General features: G+C 42.6%; 2 protein-coding genes across 7 annotated transcripts; one reads left to right on the top strand and one right to left on the bottom strand.

The window, feature by feature from the left end:
* The first annotated feature begins 1,022 nt into the window (after nucleotides 1–1,022).
* Nucleotides 1,023–9,611, top strand: tab3 (TGF-beta activated kinase 1 (MAP3K7) binding protein 3). Of its 6 annotated transcripts, XR_004898697.1 has the most exons (8): nucleotides 1,023–1,255; nucleotides 1,969–2,140; nucleotides 2,424–3,681; nucleotides 4,586–4,746; nucleotides 5,177–5,270; nucleotides 6,185–6,274; nucleotides 8,216–8,299; nucleotides 8,724–9,611. XR_004898697.1 is itself a non-coding variant. In XM_031306997.2 (7 exons), the coding sequence occupies exons 2-7, from the start codon at nucleotides 2,039–2,041 to the stop codon at nucleotides 8,867–8,869; spliced, it is 1,845 nt and encodes a 614-aa protein (XP_031162857.1). In that variant the 5' UTR covers nucleotides 1,023–1,255; nucleotides 1,969–2,038; the 3' UTR covers nucleotides 8,870–9,611. The 6 variants fall into 6 exon arrangements, 5 of the variants coding, with proteins under 5 accessions (XP_031162857.1, XP_031162856.1, XP_035862752.1 ...); XM_031306997.2 differs by lacking the exon at nucleotides 6,185–6,274; XM_031306996.2 differs by lacking the exon at nucleotides 6,185–6,274 and having other exon boundaries at nucleotides 8,216–8,335.
* A 225-nt stretch (nucleotides 9,612–9,836) lies between these two features.
* tmem47 (transmembrane protein 47) lies at nucleotides 9,837–16,565 on the bottom strand. The gene is made up of 3 exons (XM_031307002.1): nucleotides 16,131–16,565; nucleotides 11,631–11,771; nucleotides 9,837–11,336 (listed from the first exon to the last, which is right to left on the bottom strand). The coding sequence occupies exons 1-3, from the start codon at nucleotides 16,354–16,356 to the stop codon at nucleotides 11,158–11,160; spliced, it is 546 nt and encodes a 181-aa protein (XP_031162862.1). The 5' UTR covers nucleotides 16,357–16,565; the 3' UTR covers nucleotides 9,837–11,157.
* Nucleotides 16,566–17,225: the final 660 nt, after the last annotated feature.

Below are 17,225 nucleotides of genomic sequence, written 5' to 3'. Positions count from 1 at the left end.
CTATTATGGAATGCCAGTAAATTTTAAAGGGAGTAGAAAATAGCCTTCTTTGTCAATAGATTTGCTTCTTAATTTATTGTTTGTTTGTTTTTTACATTATTTTAGATAGTTTTGGAAACTCATACCTGTTTATGCATTTTAACTGGATATTGTTTATATACTTCTATAACATGTGATAGTTGTCTTTTAGCCTGTTCATGTTATTTGAATTGTGTTCATTGCTGTAACAATATTTGTATGCTGTCAGGTCTCTCTTGAAAAACAGATTTTAATCTCAACGATAATTTCACCTGGTTAAATAAAGGGAAATCGAAATGAAAGAATTTAGTTATTTGTCTTATTTCAACTAAATAGTGTTTATAGTAGCCCCATAGATTTAATGTTGAATGTGTTTTGAGCTGAGCAGTGGTGGAAAGTAACTAAGTACATTTACTCAAGTACTGTATTCAGCACAAACTTGAGTAGGCTAAAATGTGAGTAGCCTATTTCTATTTTTTTTGCAAATTTATATTTTTACACCACTATATTTTAGAGGGCAATGTTGTACTTTTTACTCCACTAGGTTTGTCTGACAGCTTAAGCCTACTTTTCAGATGACTGTTTTTCATCCCCCTTCCTGTTCTAGTGAAAACCATGTCTTTACGTTTGTTGATTTTGAATGTTTGTGATAACCTGAAGGATGAAGTGTTCCTTTATGTGTTGAGAAAATCCTCCTAAAATAAATGCAATATTTAGAAACCGTCTCGGATCCACAGAATCAACATACTTTTACTTAAGTAGCCTAGTAGTAGTTTTTCATTTATGTTTAATGTCATTTTTGATGTCCTGATATTTAAATTATAGAATGTTACATCATGTTTAATCACTCTGTATTTACAGGGACCAAGTTATTTTTCTAGGAGACATTTGTTGCTTATTTAAATAGAAATGAGTAAAAACCATAGATGTATTAGGTAAAAACTGAATAAAATTCTGCCAGATGATCATCAGAGTGGCACGGCATGCAGACATGCGCACTAACAGCGTCGATCCAGCCAATTTGAACAACTTCCTGGTCCGGGAAAATCTGACATTATCGCGATAGACAGCTTGTTCGTATGCAATTCAGCGGCAGGGGCCCAATGCTGGAATGCGAAACAATAAGTTATTTAGTCAAAACAAATCATTGACGAACCTCAGCGTACCATTTCGGAAATATCAGCTCTCCTCGGGACTCAGCTATGGTCCGAGACATGAGGGAGACTCCTAACATATGGTAAGTTTTATAGAGCTGTTAGTGGCTAACGCTCGCTGACTTTAGCATGGCTAGCTAGCTAATCCATCAACACCCAGGCTTGTGACAGCTGACCAGCCAACAGGACCAAGCTAAGCTTAGCATTAGCTAAGTTAGCTGGCAGGCAGTTGACGACTTAAGTTAATCTTGTTTAAACAGGTAACTTGTTTAGGGTGTTGTGTTGCTAAATTGGGTAACGTTACAGGTAACATCGGACAATCTCCTAGGAATGGTAATGCTGTTTCCTGTCGTAGCCACACAGCACACCGGTGTGGTTGTTTATTTGAGTGATGTACAGAGGCTAACATGCTGAGAACTAGCCGGCTGGCTAGCAATGGTATGTCGTCGTTGCTTGGTGCAACAGTATGGCTAAACAAACAACAACAGACTGAGAGGCACCTTGCTAGCACGCCTGTGCTAATGCGAATGAATACCAGTGACGTTGGCTTGTTTTTTCTTTGCTCGTGTGTTATGTTCCGGCTGTTCCTCCTCTCTTTCTTGGACACATCTCTTTGAAAATTTAGGTTGACATTCCCTACAAATGTTGATTGTTAATTGATGTGTTCGATTACTGCTGACACATTGGGTGTGTGGCAGAAATTTAGCAGGCCAACAGTGCTAATAGGATTATTGCGAACATTCCCATGGCATTTGAGTTTTGTCTTCAGTTTTGTCTGTCATCTCTGCATCTTCAGGGGATGAGACGGGATCGATTATTTCAGCTTTCGCAGCTTTGGGCTCGTTGACTCTCTGTGTTGGCTCAGGATGGCGCAGGGAGGGTCTCAGCCTGACTACCACATCCTGCAGGACCTCAAACAGCTCTTCCCAGAGATCCCAGAGGGGGTAGTGTCACAGTGCCTTCTGCAGGTACACACACACACACACACACACACACACACACACACACACACACACACACACACACACACACACACCCTGTTCTGACGGAAGCTTACACAGCTCATTTAGTATTCCTGTATATGTTCAGAAAAGCTGTTGGAGAATGTTGTGCAATGTACACTTGGGTAGAAGGTTGTTTTGTTTTAGGATATCTCTCTATGTTTGCACTACCCGATTACCAACTGGTAGTATTATACCTTATGACTGATCCACACTGCATGACTGACACTGTTCTCCTTTGCTGTCTCAGAACAACAATAACCTGGATCTTTGCTGCCGCCTGCTGGCTCAGGAGAGTAATAGATACCTGTATGGGGAGTTCCATCACAGTCCAGAGGAGGGGCGATTAAATCGAAACCACATGCTACACATTAGCCTGGGATACCCAGGCTCAGAGGCAAGCAAGGCAAATGGAGGAGCAGCAGTAGGAGGACGCTCCCTTGTACACAGCACCAGTGACAGTCACATCGAACCCCAGCGGCCCAGCTACCCTGAGCCACTGTCAGCCCCTGCCACCATGGCCCCCTCCCCGGGTTATAATCCTTTCTTCATGAATGAACAGAGCCGCTCGGCTAGCACTCCCACTCCTCCACCCACAATGCAGGGCATGTCTCCCACATACGCCCCTGTCCCACGTTACTCTATGAACCCCATAACAGTCACACTTCCGCAGCAAAGTATACCTAATGTCCCACAGGCTCTGCAGATCCCCCCAGGGCACTACGCAAACACCAACACCACCCTGTATATTAGACCCTCACCTTCCCAGAGCCCACAGCCAGCACCCTGGTCCTCTTCAGGGGCGCCTGTGTATCAGCATCAGCAGTCCCCCTACAGTACTCCCACATACGGCTCACCTTACAGCTCCCCGCAGCATCAGGTTCAGCCCCAGCCACAGCCCCAGCCACAACCCCAGCACCAGCAATATGTCTTTCTCCCTATTAGCTCCCCAACCCTTCCCAGCATGCCCTACCATCACCAGCAACAGCCCCAGGCACAGCCAGCTGTTTACAGGCCCTACCACACAAAAAGCTCCCTCAAGAATCAGATAGAGATTACCCTGGAGGGTCCACGACCTCGCAGCAACTCACCTGTGCACACCCCACATCCTCAGGGAGCAATTTACATGGCCACCAGCCCCTCGCCCAGCTCCCCCTCGAGGGGTATCACTATGACTGGACCTTCAGGCCCGGCATCCTTCCACCCTGGGATGTATCTGCAGCATCCGGGCCCTGCAAGACCTCGTCCTGCCTCCTCTCCTCAACCGGGCCAGTCAGCATACACCTTTAAAATCAAAGTGTCCCCAGGAGGCCAGCCCCAGAGGCCACTCAGCTCACCTCCTGTTGCCGAGGCAGAGTCTCTTCTCAACATAGTAGACCAAGGGGAGCACAACGCTGCCCCTGCACCCATCCTGCCCATCTCCGCTCTGCCAGGGAACATTGTCAGTCAGTTTCAGCATATGCCCCGACGTTCAAGCTCAGGGTCTGATGACTATGCCTATACACAAGGTAGGCGATTCTTGTTTTTTTCTATTGCTCTGCAGTTTTGACTTTTTGTCAATACTGTTTTCCAGTTGGAGTTGACATTGGATGTGTGTTTGGGGCTGTGTTGTCTAAAATAAAGACGAGACCAAAGCCTTTAGCCTGAGAATAGCTGACTTCATCTTAGAAGACTTTCTGCTGGTGTGCATGAAACTGTTGTTGAGCAAAGTTTATAGATGCATATCATCTTAGAATTTGATGACTATTTTGTGTATTGGTGGTTAAGATGTGGACCAATCCTACCGTAATTGCCAGTAATCCTCACACTTTACGTTTAAAATTGAAATATTTTTTAAAATTATGATAAAGAAGTGTTTATTACGTGATGAATGAGCTTCAATTTGCAGTGTTTAGTGGCGATCTTGTTGACATAGTTTGCTATCATATTGGAAACTTTCTTCCCAGACATACATTTTGTAGTTTGTTGTATGTCAGTGTTTTATTACCTTTTAATGTCAAGTCAGCTTTATTGTCAGATGTGCTATACATGCATGACATACGGCACAAATGAAATTTCAGTCCTCTCGGACCCACGGTGCAAAATGCAATTTAAAAAAAAAAAAAGTTTTCTATAAATAGAAAAGACATAGAATAAACAATCAACAATTTAACATGACATAAAAATGAACAATCAACAATTTAACATGATATAACAATAAACAATCAACAAGACATAAAATAAACAATCAACAATCACAATCAAGGCACTTGAGTATTTACATGACGAAATAAAATATAAAATATCCAATGTCAGCGTTGGGCTTGTATATTGGTATAGAGTAGGGAACTAAAGTGAGAAAAGGTTTTCTATAAAATTAAATTTTTCATTCTTGAATTTCAAGCATTTTGTTTTTGGTGTGTTTCCCTCCAGCTCTCCTGCTCCACCAGCGGGCCAGGATGGAGCGTCTAATGAAGGAGCTGCTACTGGAGAAGCAGAAACTAGAGAACCTGAAGGCCGATGTCAACAATATGGAATATGACGCCCTTCAAAGACGCTTTCGACGAGTCAACTCCTCCAGTCTTATACCCAGAGTAAGGACTAATTTGAATACTTTTTCACATGCTCACAAAAGGTAAAGTACAACAAAATGCTGTTAAATGATTATTTCACAAGTTCCGCATCTGGAATGTTTTAATCCCATAGTCATGAAAGCTCTGTAGGCTATAGCAGCTACATTGCTCCTGACTGACTCTGGGTTTGAAGCAGGCTTTGGACTTAGTCATGTGTGCTTTTCAAAAGGCAGAAAAATAATCAAATTGATCTTAAAAACAATCAAACTTTATTCCACTTAGTATTCCAGGTGCAGCCAAAATGCAAAACTAAGAAATAATTGCTCTATTGTATCATACAGAGTGAAGTTTAAAACAGCGACAAAGTTTAAACGGAGGGATGGAGAATATTTGGGGTTTGGGGTTTATTTTTGTCTACTCTAACTGGGTTGTGTGTTTGCGGCGGCTGCAGCCTGAAGAGATGACCCGATTGCGGAGTCTGAACAGACAGCTTCAGATTGATATCGACTGTACCCTGAAGGAGACAGATCTACTGCAGTCTAGAGGTACACACACACACACACACACACACACACACACACACACACACACACACACACACACACACACACACACACACACACATACACACATACATACATACATACATACATACAAATGCACATTCCTACACGTAAACCTTTGAAGTGTGTCTCTGATTTATTTGAAAGCATTGATCTTGAAAGAGCCAAGCCCAGAAGCAGACAAGAGTTGGGTCCAAAGTGATGGATGAGGCTCCATCACACTGCATACAGATGCAGCGCTCTAAAATGACTGGCTGGTCCATGACAGGACACGGGCCGATCCAAGTTTGACCCTCATTGGGCCCATGCACACAGTGTTTGGCTGGTACGTGATCCTTGTTGATTACGTAATTAATAACAGCATTGCCTTAATATGCCCCGAATCACAGTGTAAGGAAATTAGTTGCAGTGCTTTATATATTTACCAGGAGTGGTGTTTTTGGAAGCTGAAACAGTCTAACTGGCAGCAGGCTCATGAGTGTGACCAGTTTACTTGCAGTCAGCCCAGTGCCACTGAACATTTGGATTGTGGTCTTCCTAGAAAATTAGTGGAGCGTTCTTCCACTTTGTTTCAGTCTTCCAAATGCCTTTTGGCCGATATGTCATGTATGCAAGCTCCAAAATTGGCTTTTTGGTCTATCTGCCAGTGGTTGGTAAACTGAAAAAATTTACCGGCCCAAATATTTTTCAACCAGCCATGCATATGATAAAAATCAACACAAACAAAAGAGCAGGTTCTATTTGTCGAGTACCTGCAGCGAATGCTGCAGCTCAATATATTGGCGTTGCTGTCATAAAAAGCCAATCTCTCCTCACCCCCTTAACTGTGAAGCGCCACTTCTCTGTAAATTTTATTTTAACCGTACTTCCACTGTGCTCTTCATTTTTCCTTTTAGGTTGGTCTACTCCGGCAATGTACGGCCACATACTTGCAGACTCTTTGCGGTTAGCGCAAAATTCTCCTGTGTGGTACCTGGCTTGATAAAGTAAGCGTAGCAACGGTGGACAGCGAGGGTCAAAGCATTGTGATACAATAATTGACAGCCATACGTTGCATGTCGCCACCAGTGTGAAGAGTCGATGCAAAACAAAACGTGGTCAATCAACTAATGTGTTGTAGTGATGACCGTTTGTAGTGAAGTCTTATATCAGCAACCCGCCAATGGCGGCTGACCTCATTTATTTTATTCGCCAACATACTGTAGATTTCTACTCGCATTTGGCGAGTGGCGGGTGCTAATTCTGGACCCTGCATGTATGCAAGTTGTTTTTAACACTGGCGTTCTCTTTGCAACTCTTCCATAAAGCTGCAAATGGTGAAGCACCCAGGCAGTAGTTGTTTTATTTATATATATATATATATATATATATATATATATACACATACATACATACATACATACATACATACATACATGTCTCTCCTCTGAGCCTTTGAACGCTGACTTCACTCACCAGTGCCCCTCTCACACTTTTGAGGATGGCCTACTCTGTCATTGAAGAAATCGGAACTTTCAGCAAAAAAAGCTGCTGCAAAATAATTGTATTTTCTGGTCAGCCCCTAGGTTTAAACTTATGCTTCTTGAGTGCATTGCATTTTTTTTTCAATGTTAAAGTGTGAAGTTAAAGTTTCAATGTAAATGTTACGTATCTATTTATCACTGTTCCTGTTATCTAAATACACTTTTTTTTTTTTTTTACTTTGTTGCCTTTTTTTTAATTTTTGGGGACTACTGTTATTTGATATTTGGGGCTGTGACCAATTTCTTCAATAGCCAAAATTCACAGTTTTAGAGAAAAGTCGAATGGCCAGATGTTGACATAGCCCTCTGAAAAATGGTGTTAATTATGGTCATTGTTGTGACAAACAGCCACTGTAAAACAGTAATTTGTGTGCGTGATCTGTGCGTGCCTCTTGGAGCCCAGCTTCACAAAGCAGCTTATTGAGCTAGAGAAATTCCATCCAGTTGCAAAAATAAATCAGAAAATCAAGTTAAACATCTGACTGTAAGCTTGTAGCTGTGTTAGGACTTTATTTCTTTTTGGTGCTGATACAACTATGCATCTAAGCAGACAATGAAATCCCATGTTGATTATTGTGTCGTAACTCTGATTTGGAAAAAGCATCCCATTGACTTTGTAAACACACAAGAAAGAGTGAGCTTCAGATTCAAGTTGCAGTTAACTTTAGAAATTTCTCGTGTCCAAGTGAAGACATGCCAGAACAAAATCAAGGCATCATCTCCTGGCAAAATCCTTTTATATGTGTTAATAGTGCTTGAATGGGCTTACTTATTGCAGCATTGGTGATTTCCCTAGTAGCCAGTTCAGACCAACTTAAGCGCTGTATTAACAAAACACAAAGGGCTGGGTTGGTTGGAGCGTGTTGCTTCTGGTGCCAGTGAGATGATTAAATACAATCCAACATGGTCAGTTTGAGTAATGGATCCATGAATTCAAAGCTTTTTGGATGCCAAAACACTGCACAGCGGTTAATAATACTATGGTACAGGATTTTACAACTCCAGAAAGTTAATACAGCAACAGTTATTTTACCAATCTCCGTCTTGAAGATCCTGAAGTAAACAATAGCATTACGCTGTTCAAGTTACAAATGAGTCTAACAGGAATGTGTGTGCACTTGCATGTATTTGATTGGCACAAGTAATGTGTAGCCAGATGATGTTTTATTATATTGCAGCCGAAATTGAGGCAAATCCAACTTTTTTGCCTGTTGACCCTGCATTCTTGGGTCCTGTGCTTTGCAATGAATGAAGATGCTATAAAGCATATGTCGGTCTGAACACGGCAGTCAAGTCAAGAGGCTCAAAGAGAATAGCTGGAAACTGATCGGACTGATTGGACCTCTGGTTGGGATGGACACTTCTAAACAAATGTCTGTATCTGGTTTCTGCTTTCCTCCACAGGGAAGTTTGATCCAAATGCAATGAACAACTTTTATGACAACATTCAGCCCGGTCCAGTTGTGCCACCCAAACCTGGAAAGAAAGGCAAGAATTTTTCAGCGCAGTTTTCAGAACATAAAAGTGAGTCATGAGACATTTTTATGAGGATATGTAAAGAAGAGAGGAAAAATAGATAATCGATGTTCTACAGGGTAGAATCATATGTTCATACTGTTGCCAAGAGTTTCAATTCAAGGGGGGTTTGCATCCTTGTCACCTTTTTCATCCCTGATGAGTTTGCATCCTGCATACAGTATTTTGTCTTATTTGATTTTGGTGAATGTCAGTCTCAACAAATGTGTTCACATGAAAACTAGATGTGAAACCTTGTTATTTAGTGAATGCCTATGTCTATCAACGTTTATACTGAATGGTTGATGCTTGAATGCATGTCTCGCACGTGTGTTGAGTGACTCGCGTGAATTAACAACCTTTTTCATGTGCTGCGTCTCTCCTCTGTTTTTGTTAGAAGTGGAGCAGGTCCCCAAGCCAGTGCCGGGGCCCCAGAGGGACGAGGACTTTGAAGGTGCCCAGTGGAACTGTGAAAGCTGCACCTTCCTCAACCACCCTGCACTCAATCGCTGTGAACAGTGCGAGATGCCGCGCTACACCTGAGCTTAGCGCTGTGCTGTATTGCCCACCCCTGCCCTATCCCATGCCAATCCTTGGATAGTATAAGCCACACTCCTCCAAAATCTGCAGAATCTGTCTAGAGGTCTTCCTCTGTCGATCAATATATAAGCTCCTCTTACCTGCTGAGGAAGAGCCACTATCCCTCTCTGCCCACTTGTCCTGCTCCCATCTACTACTCCTGTGCACTTTGACTCTTTTTAAATTGGAGGAGGATGATTCTTATTCAGGACAGTTGGAGACTCTTCTCATGGCAAAAGTATAAAAGAGGGAGTGACATGACACACTGCGACTCTGGCAGTTGGTGGGCCGCAGCTTCAGAAAGGTTGAAGCAATTGAGGAGGACGAGGAGCTACGGTTTACCTAGAGAACATTCCACGCAGAAACAGTGACTGCCCAGTTTACACAACCGCTCCCATTCCTGAACTCAAAATGGAGGCACTTCCACTTTAATCTAGGACCTGTAACTCCCTCTCTTGACAGTGGAACAATGAAAGCAATGGTATATACATTCTGACTAATGCGAAATGTAGACTGTACACTGTATTAGGCTCTGTATTAGAGCTAATTTCACTGAAAGATGAACACTAAAGACATTTGCATAGGAGTATATTCCTGGTACTTTTATGCATATTGTGCCACCGTGTATTATGTGTTCAGAAGATGTTAATTTCCTGTGCAAATGCCTCAACTTGCTGTAGTTAATAAAGGAGCTGATTCTATGTGACTTTGCCACACACAGCTGGCATGTCTGCATAGTTTTTTTAATAATTCACAGATGCTCCTTTTTCCCACATGAACCAACCATACATTTTTTTTTTTTTGTTCCAGTACATGTTTATTATGCAAGTAATCAAACCAGGGGGAATCAGAAATACAGCAGCAAAATGTAGTGGCATGCACACACTCATTAATGTTGCAAGAGGAAGTTGGAGTAGTTTTTAACCATGTGAAATGAGGTTTCAGAAGAAGAGAAGTTATTACCATTGTAGGTCTTCTGCTGCCACAAGTCTTACCTCTCGTGATCCCACTGTCCTTCAGGTTAGAAACTTTCCATGTTCTGCCAATAGTCATAACATTACTCATGCACAGCACATTTTCTAGCATCTCCTAAAGTACTTCATCATGGACCTTAATTTAGATGCAAAAACTATGTATACAGACTTTTTCAATAACTACAATAATTTTTATGCTACAGCCTCTCCCTATCTGAAATGTGTATTCTTAAGGGTGCTTACTCCACTGAGAGCATTCCCTACAGGGTAAGAAGATAAGGAGGCATCACATGGGGAGGTGTGTGAGCACATGCTGGGTGGTATGATCATGCAGACATGCGAACACACTCAGACATGGTCATTTGCCATCTTCTTTCCCACTAGTCTTCTTGTAATGAATACTACTTTATTAGGCTTATTGTGCATACTTACATATACTACAACCATTTTTTATTATTATCAAAAAGCAGGTATAACTTGGGTTATGTTGCAGGTTTACATTAGCAGCCAAAGGTTTTTCTACTGTTTACATGTGACTGTGCTATTTATTAACCAGTAAATGTCCCTCTCACCAGTATGTGATAATTTGGAAGGTGGCTGTGGAATGTTTTTACTGTCTTAGGTAGCTTCTGTTTATAATCAGTATGTATCTATTACACTCTACTGGAGGAAGAAGGCTAAGCCAAGTTCCTGTTGTAGTGTACAGTATCTCTGGGGAAATGTAGCATTTCCTTAGGTGTGCCCTGTCTTCCTCACTTTGTCATCCTCATGATATTACTTTAATAGGATATTTTCCTCCCTGGGTCCGTTACTCCCCTAATAGGCCCGAGTTTACCTCATTCTTTGCTCTGATTTGTTGATTATTCCACTGAATTGTCCTGGTATGGGGTCAGTGAACCCATCTGTTCCCTCCAGATTTGCTGCCCAGATCTACTGGAGTTCCACTTAAAGGGGACGCAGAGTTATCTGATTGCTGACATTATCAAATTCAAATTAAACTGGCTGGGTTGGATTTCTTTTTCACAGCCGGGTTTGCGGCCAAACCTTCTCAGAGAGCACAGGGCTTTGGTCCAATGAATGAGGATAGTCTTTGAGACAACAAGTTCACAGTATCAAATGGAATAGCTCATTTCCAGTCCTGAAACTAACAATAAGCGTTTGTATTTCCTGTTTTTTTAATCTGTGATTGTGAACTGTGTAAAAGACAGAAAGTTCCTATTACAGGAGAGGACACGGGGTGAAACAGAGTCTCAATTTCTCCTCTTGTGTCACATCATTTTAGTAGTAGTCTTCATAGTTCTTGGGGTTGAGGCAATAGAGGATGGCTCCTCCAAAAGAGAAGATGGTGGATCCCCAGGCCACGCCGTAGCCCCAGTTAAACTCATGGTACACCCTCAGACTGACTGTCTCTATGAACTTGATGGGGAACAGGACCAAGCTGCACACCTGGAGCACCACTGGAGAGGAAAACAGGAAAGAGAAAAAGTACTTAAGTCAATGTAAGTATGGTAAATACATAGAGATTTAAAGCAATGACTGACCATCTTACAAAAACTGGAACAAAGCACTCTGATGGCCACCAAAATCGTATATTCAAATTGTTTTAGATGTAAGTGCCTTGGATCTTTCCCCTGACTGCTATAATGGATGTAGATCATTTTGGAAGCTGGACAGTCATTGTTTTGTATTTTTGGACTGTCCTTCAGCTCTTCCTTTTTGTTTTGTTTTTGCTACAGAATCTCTTTACATACCTGCAGAGAACAGCATAACAGCCACCGGCTTGTAGCAGCGCCTCCTGGAGCCGGAGCACAGGGAGATCAGCGCCACAAGGAAGGAGAGCAGGGTGAGGGCCGCCCCCCCCAACAGCAAGGCCAGTGTGGCAATCTGCCAGTCTGAGACAAACACACAGGGACAGAGAGGAGGGAGGAAAGGCATGAAATCACACTGAGATAAAGAGTGACATAGGTAGCTAAAACGAGGTTACTCTGGAGAGCCGTGTCTGCACTGTTGACAGGAGGAATAAAAAGACAGAGCAGTTCCCAGGCCATATTGGTGAGCCACAGTAACACTGCCATGCTCAATCTCACACAAGAGAAAAATGAATCCATCCACTAACATTTGTGGTGAATTACCACAGTGTAAATACAAACTATTTGTGGTTCGGAGGCTGAGACAACTCCTAGTGTATTCTGAAAAGCTGCTGATGGCTCATAATGTTTTGATTTCAGCCACTGGGGATCCGTAGCTAGTGGCAGAAGAAAAAGAAGAAGAATGAGAACCATGCAGTGAAACCTTGAACTGAGCACTGCAGTTTCTGGCTGACAAGAAACAAACAAATGCACAAACGCATGGCTACGCACGGATTTCAGCGCGTTCAGTAACGGATCCTGATGCTGCACATTGGCTTCAGTGAGGTGATTCACATAATGAGTATCCCTCCCTCTTGGCTGATGCCAGCTCAGCAACATTCTCAGCATTTCATTCAGATTTACTCCAAAAAACACTCAAGTGGAAATAACTGCCATCTAAATCTCGCTTTCCTATCTTTGTTGGAATGCCAAAGTGGAAACCAAAAGGTGAACAAAATAAGAATGTGTACAGTATGTCAAAAAAGGGAAAAAACAGTAGAGATTTTTGTTTGCTCTGTGCAAAGAAAACAACATTTCAGCAGAAGAGCGTGTTTTTTAGAGACTTAATTAGCCATGGGACGTTAATTGAGGATTGGTGGGAGACACTCTATGTTATTCTTAAGAGATTAAGGGTCCCTTTCGTAGTTTTACTGTGTACTTGTGGAAACAGGAGGTCTATTTGTAAACAGGCAGAGGATATTATGATGAGGCATTTGATTACAAGGGAGGAAATCACGTAAAGTACAGTGGGTGGAAAAAAATAACATCAAAGCATAAAGGGGATTGGGCTCTGCATAAGTGATTCAATAGTACAGTGGGTGGAAAAATGTATATTGAAATACTAGTTTAGAATGTTTTGTCTTTTTTTTTTATATATATAAGTATACATGGTATTATCTATTATGGAGTCCAGGAAATAAAAAGGATTAAGCGTTGCCAAGAATGTTTCCTCTCTATTGAGTCAGAAAATCATTAAAACATTCACCAGCGGAGAGAAAGTGACGGAACATAAGCTGCTTAAAATACAGTTCTCACTCTTGTTGGAGGGAAACTTTATTCCAGGGGCCAAGCAGCTCAAATATGAACAAACATCAACTACTTCTGACCAAATATGGCTCAGGATTTAGAGTTTAAAAATGGGCCCTGTCTCCACAGGATGTTGGAAAGAGCCCACAAAAAGCAGAGCACCCGCTCCCTTCAGCCTCCAGCTTGCACAACATGAGGCCCCCTTGGAGACTGACCTCTTGACTTTCTCTGCCGCTGCCTCACTGGTTTCCTATCAGCAAAGGGCCACAGTAACTTGACCTGTAGTTGTCAAAGCATATCATTGGTGAGATATCTTCTCTCGGTCAGTTTGGTGCCGTCAGCGCGAAAGCCTTATCAGTGCGCCCATGAAAACAGCAGGAGGAAGAAAGTCGTCTCATCCCAGATTTGGAACAGACCCCGTACGCTGTGCAAGAAACACAGCCAGAGTCGGGGTGCTTAAAGGCTTTGACGAGCAGGAAGCGCCAAACTATTAATCTGAGCCCTGCATGATGACAGATGGAAAAGGAGATACAGTACACAAGATCCAATCTGAGCATTAATTATGGTCCCATGTGTGCATGTCAGGCGCTGCTGAAGTGTTAATCGAAAGAATCCTTTGGGGCCCCAATTCTGTTTCTTTGTCTGAGACAATGGTGGAAAATCTGTGTCACAGAAGAGCCTAGAGTGTCTCTCTTGCTGTCACACACACTCCGTCTCACTCTCTCATGGCAGCAGGATGGAGAAGTTAAAGAAGCAGGAAGATCGTCAACCAGGGGTCCCTGGTTCAAGACCTGATGAGCAAGATGCTGAACCTTTACAAGCTCTCTGTAACCAAAAGCTTTGACCTCCCTCAAAGACAAGACAGTCACCCAAAAACGTGATCGATAACATATTACATTATTAATATACTTTGGCATCACTGCGTCTGACTGCTCTGGGCTCGCTCACACACTGGCTCCACATTCGTCCCCTCATCTCGCACCGACCTGGGATCCACACACTGCTCTTGCACGAGCGTTCCACATTCCTAGCCCTTTTAGAGTCTGTATCTTTTATACGTGACCTCCGACCCTCTGCCCAAGTGTGTATGTGTTAGAGAGAAACTGAAAGAGAGGAGTTACTATTTCTGTCGGTATATTTTAAACACTTCATAAGGCAATGAAGTCTCATCTGCTTTCTAATTCACACACAGTAACACACAAGCACATACATACATGAAGGCCTTGCAGAACAAGCTCAAAACAACTGAGCGGCCAGCTGGTGTTTCAAACTTAACAGGATTTATTTAATGCCCAGAGCATGATTCTGAGTAAATATTGGGGGGCTAGCGAGGGCGGTAGAAAGTGATTACTGGGATTCAAATCAATAAGCCTAGCCAAGCACACGCCTGAGGAAATGGGCAGTTTGCTGTGTGCATTTACTGTGGTATGCTGCTGCTGAGAGCTGACACTGAGACTGCATGTCTTTATATGGCACCAAAGTGCACTTTGTCTGCGCTGACAGAGGAGGATCGGGGCCAGCGTGACCCACAGTTACTCATCTCTCAGACAGAAAGAAAACATTTTGTCAGACTAACAAAAACACAATTCACCACTCAGCAGACAGGAGGAGGTCAGGCGCAGCAAAGAATGAAATATAAAAGCACACACGCACGCACACGCGCGCACACACACACACACACACACACGCACACACACACACACACACACACACACACACACACACACACACACACACACACACACACACACACACAAAGAAATGAAAGAAGCTGTAGTAAACCCACATTTTGCAGAATAGAGTTTAGATAACTTTTATGCTGATAAAAATCCCTTTTGAGATAAATGACAATATTCAGTGCTAATCAGGCTATAGTAAGTCAGTGTGGACACAAGAAAAAACATGAAAAAGCAATACAACCCCATAAAAAGCATTGCAGTGAACATACTTTTAAAAAGCTTTGAGCGTTTACTTTTTCTCATCATTTTTAGGCTATAGTTTGTGGTGTTTGTACTGGACTGGATTATACTGTAAAGTGTTTCTGTTATTTTGTCCACCTTGCAATCCAGTGTAACCTAATACAGCAATACCACAATCTGTGGCCTAAAAATGTGCCAGAGTTGAATCAGTCTCAATAAAAAAAATATTACAAATTGTAGGGCTGCATTAGATTTTGTTAGACATAAATAAATGCTTTCCTGAAGTCATGATTGATTGTTGTTGAAGCTGTTCATATAATGGCCAATTCTCAACCACCTTTTTATCCCTGAATGATCGGCTGTGATGGAAATATGAAATGCTTCCAGAAAAAAACCTTCATGGGGACTCCATAAAGAAGTGTCCTTAATAGAGGAAAATCAGCATTTCTGGAGTGGTTCACTTGTTTCCCTGGTTACTAATCTTCAGACATCTGGATCTCTGGGGAGTTCTCTACTCTGAGTTGCCCTTGCTCCTTGGCCGGTGAAGAAACCACACAAAGGCTCATTTTGTGAGCAACAAAAGGCCAAATGAAACCCCAGCTGGACCGCTCCTGGTCAGGCAAAATTCCCACATCATTCAGTGGCGCACTGGGCAAATGTTTCAGAAGAAAAGTTAACTAGCCTAGATAGAAAAAGCAAAGATGTCTTATTCATCAGACTTTGACACTCAAGGATACATTTTTTTTTACACTTTTTTTTTATTTTTTTTATTTCCCACTTCGAAAGCATGATGTGCAAGCCCATTGTTCACTATCTTATTTAATGTAAAAAAAAATTCTGGAGTTTAAATTAACCAGGCAATAGCTAATCATAAAGTAATTAACATTTAGCACTCTCTTGGGTGATGTTGTATAATTCTCACTCAGAGAACAGATTGGTTCAGCAGTACACTGTCTGCGGGGACCCTTTGTTATCCCTGAGTGCAGTGCATCTGACTCTGTCATTTGAATATGAATATGGGTGTCTGTCTGCAACCCGAAATCTGCCATTTCAAGGGTGAAACCTCCCGAAAACTACAACTGGCCACTGGTTTAAAACTTCCAAAACAACATGGTGGCGCATCACCCCATCAGCTTCAATAAGTCAGTGTTTCTGGGCACATGAGCGTCTGTCTCACCGGTGGCCAGCGTGCTGTTGCAGGACCACTCCGCGGAGCTGACGGGCTTCCAACAGGACATCCACATGGACAGGTAGTACTGGTCATCCGCCGTGACCCACGCCGGGCTCAACACGGCCCCGACATCCAGGCACAGGGCGAGAAAGACGCACACCAGTCCCACAAACTTCAGGGGCGTCAACGGCGACACCCGGACCTCCTCTGCGCCGCTCATGGATGAAGCCATATCTAAAGTATTTTACTCATTAAAAAACAAAAAAAAGAACGTGTGTTTTGGGGTCTGTCAAATCCTGCAACATTAGTCAGGTTTAAGATGTGGTTGTCCCCCCTTCCCGTGCCGTGTTGTGGGTAGCAGGATGGGGAGCTGCCGCTCACTCCGCGTCCCGAGTCCAGAGGACGCTACTGCCGCTGCTGTAGACCAGCACTCTGCTCTGCTGACGGGACTGGATGCAGACTACTGAAATAGCTCGGTGCTGCACCTGCTGGGTCCTAGTGCCTAGAACTGTCCGACGTAATCAGCATCTCTCTCTCTCTCTCTCTCTCTCTCTCTCTCTCTCTCTCTCTCTCTCTCACACACACACACACATTTTATTTATTTAAAGAGTGCTTTATTGGCATGACAAGACATTGCTTATATTGCCAAAGCAGATAACATATAAATAAAAGGAAATTGACAATGACTGGCACAACACAAACTAGGTATAACATAAACACCAATGGTACAGCAAAATCATTACACACTTAACTTATCACATTGTTACAATTCATCACAAAGTGTTTTATTGTTGCTGATTGGTTAGGAGTGGTGGTTTACTCCTGGGTGGTGTTTCCGTGGTCATCTCTTAAATTGTGGCTGGAGTCGACATAATTAGGTGATATGCAGCAGTTTCAATTCTCATCTAAAACAAATTTCAGTTTGTCACTGTCTGAAAGTGTCTCGAATTTTTTACATTGACTTTTAAATATGGGGAAGAAAATTTGTCTACTTTATTTGTCACACTAGAGTAGAAAGTGCTGCTCTTTTCTCTACAGAGCGAGCAGCCTGTCCTCCCTAGGTGTCCAGGTCTGTCTGTGGCAGCTGGTTTCCAGGCAGAC

This window comes from Sander lucioperca, chromosome 11, assembly GCF_008315115.2.
Source record: "Sander lucioperca isolate FBNREF2018 chromosome 11, SLUC_FBN_1.2, whole genome shotgun sequence".
Classification (NCBI taxonomy): domain Eukaryota; kingdom Metazoa; phylum Chordata; class Actinopteri; order Perciformes; family Percidae; genus Sander; species Sander lucioperca.
This window is presented reverse-complemented; position numbering and strand designations above follow the sequence as displayed.